The sequence below is a fragment of the Babylonia areolata genome, chromosome 26 (assembly GCF_041734735.1).
Source record: "Babylonia areolata isolate BAREFJ2019XMU chromosome 26, ASM4173473v1, whole genome shotgun sequence".
In the NCBI taxonomy this organism is placed as follows: Eukaryota; Metazoa; Mollusca; class Gastropoda; order Neogastropoda; family Buccinidae; genus Babylonia; species Babylonia areolata.
In genome coordinates this window covers 24,107,353-24,109,852 of record NC_134901.1, presented here as the reverse complement: position 1 = coordinate 24,109,852, position 2,500 = coordinate 24,107,353, and the positions used below count along the sequence as shown (strand labels likewise).

Genomic DNA, 2,500 nt, shown 5'->3' with positions numbered 1-2,500 from the left:
ACAACACGAAACAACACACCACACGCCAGACCCCCCAAAAAAAAACTGACCGTAAGTGACGGTGAAGTTCTTGAGGTGACCGGCCCGCTGCCTGGCCGTGTAGAACCACTCGGAGCTGTTGCCCAGGTAGTCGTACTCCACACTGAGGTCCTTGACGTTGATCTCGCCCTCCCCTTGCCCCGTGCGGTAGGCGTAAGGGCAGAACAGATAGTAGTCCTTGAACTCCTCCTTGTCGTAGCAGTTCCCGGCGGCGAAGATCTCGGGGTCTCCCTCCACCATGGAGCGCACCTGCGTGAAGAAGAAGTACTCGGAGGCCAGGATGGCCGGGTGGCCTAGCTTCCAGATGCGAGTCAGGAAGTTGGCGCGGTTGACGGCCACCAGGGCCTGGGCCTTGAAGCGGTTCAGGCCGTACTGCTTGATGACGCCCTTGCCCAGGTTGTGGTGCGTGCCGGCCGTGCAGTTGGCCTTGTTGCGCTCGTACTTCTCCACCTGTTCCAAGAACTTCTGCACCACGTCCTTGTTGGTCTCGTCCTCGTCCTCTTCTTCTTCCCTGTCCCCCTCCTCCTCCTGCTGCTCCTCGTCGCGGTAACCTCCTCCTCCTCCTCCTCCTCCACCTCCTCCACCTCCTCCCTTTCTTCCCTTTCTTTTCCTCCTCCTCCTCCTCCTCCTCGTCATCGTCGTCGTAGTCAGCCGCTTCGGGGATGTGGGCATTCTCCATGTCAACCCCGACGTGGTCTGGGGGGCTGAAGGGGGACTCCGTGACCTGGTCCTCCGCCCACAGGGAGGACTCGTTGGCGAAGAGGTCGTCGTCGTCGTTGTTGAGGCTGAAGTGGTTGTTGTTGTCGTTGTCGTCGCCCAGGTTCCTGGAGTCCCCAGCAGCGGCTTGGAAGTCGTCCTCGGACTCTGGCAGGTGGTAGGAGGCGATGGTTTTGTTGCTGTCCACGTAGCTGTTGTCGTTGTGGGTGGGGAAAGGGAAGGGGAAGGCGGAGGCCGGGGGCAGGATGATGTGCAGGGTGGCCAGGGAGAGGAGCAGGCAGCTGACCGCTGCCACCCACGGACACAGGGCGTGCTGCTGCTGCTGCTGCTTCTTCTGGGGCCTCCACCGCTCCGCGGACACAGCGGGTCCCCTGGGCTCGGCCATCGAGCACGGACGGCACAGGGCCCCGCGTGTCCTCTGGTTCGTATCCAAGGATTCTGAATGTCCTCTGGTTCGTATCCACGGGCCTCCGAGTGTCCTGTGGTTCGTATCCAAGGATTCCGAGTATCCTCTAGTTCGGATCCACGGGTTCCGAGTATCCTCTAGTTCAGATCCACGGGTTCCGAGTATCCTCTGAATCAGATCCACGGGTTCCGAGTATCCTTTGGTTCGGATCCAAGGATCTCGGAGTATCCTCTGGTTCGGATCCACGGGCCCACGAATGTCCTGTGGTTCGGATCCAAGGGCCCCGAGTATCCTCTGGTTCGGATCCACGGGCCCCGGAGTATCCTCTGGTTCGTATCCAAGGACCCTGAATATTATCATCTGGTTCGGATCCAAGGATTCCGAGTGTCCTCTGGTTCGGATCCAAAGGGCCCCGGAGTATCCTCTGGTTCGTATCCAAGGGCCCTGAATATTATCCTCTGGTTCGGATCCAAGGATTCCGAGTGTCCTCTGGTTCGGATCCAAAGGGCCCCGGAGTATCCTCTGGTTCGTATCCAAGGGCCCTGAATATATCCTCTGGTTCGGATCCAAGGATTCCGAGTGTCCTCTGGTTCGGATCCAAAAGGGCCACGGAGTGTCTGTACCTCTCCTGCTGGCTATACACACTGACTCCTGCCGCCTGTTGGTCACCGTTTACAATCACACTCCTTTCCTCACTCTGCAAGTGCAGTCTTTTTCTGCCAGTGGATCCGCACCTCTGGATATAGTAATGATAATTTTAAAAAAATAAATAAATAAGTAAACAAACAAACGCGGCGACTTTTAATAATATACTTGTTTAGTTGGTTGGTTGGTTGGTTGGTTGATTGATTTGGGGGATGCGTTGTTGTTTTGTATTGTTGTTGTTGTTTTGTTGTTATTTTGGGTGGGGGTTTTTTTTCAGAAATGTTCATTGCTCACATTATACTGTACTGTCAGTAATTTAAACTTTTGTTGTTGTTTTTCTCTCCCAAACAATTCCAAGTTGAACATACACACACACACACACACACACACACACACACACACACACACACACACACACACACACACACACACTCGCACAAAGGATATGAAGAGAGAAAAAAATATTCGAGAAAACTTCGTAAGCACTCCATCCATATATTCAGTGCGGCAACGGTAAAACAGCACAGACGATAATATCTATACCCTCCACGATGACAATATCTACAGAGATAAGGTGCATCTGAAATAATAATAATAATAATAATAATAATAATAATAATAAGACAACACCACCAGACTGTGGTGGTGTTTCTCTAATATGGACACTTCCCAACGTCGGCTTTTCAAAGAGGC

General features: G+C 53.4%; 1 protein-coding gene across 1 annotated transcript in view; it reads right to left on the bottom strand.

Annotated features, from left to right (window-relative positions):
- The window catches only part of LOC143300277 (uncharacterized), a 1,018,322-nt gene that overhangs the window by 916,398 nt on the left and 99,424 nt on the right, over positions 1 to 2,500 (bottom strand). The window contains exons 3-4 of the mRNA XM_076613873.1: positions 856 to 1,820; positions 51 to 605 (exon numbers count right to left, since the gene is read on the bottom strand). Coding sequence (XP_076469988.1) covers positions 51 to 605; positions 856 to 1,820 — 1,520 coding nt within the window. The remainder of the gene's footprint in view (positions 1 to 50; positions 606 to 855; positions 1,821 to 2,500) is intronic.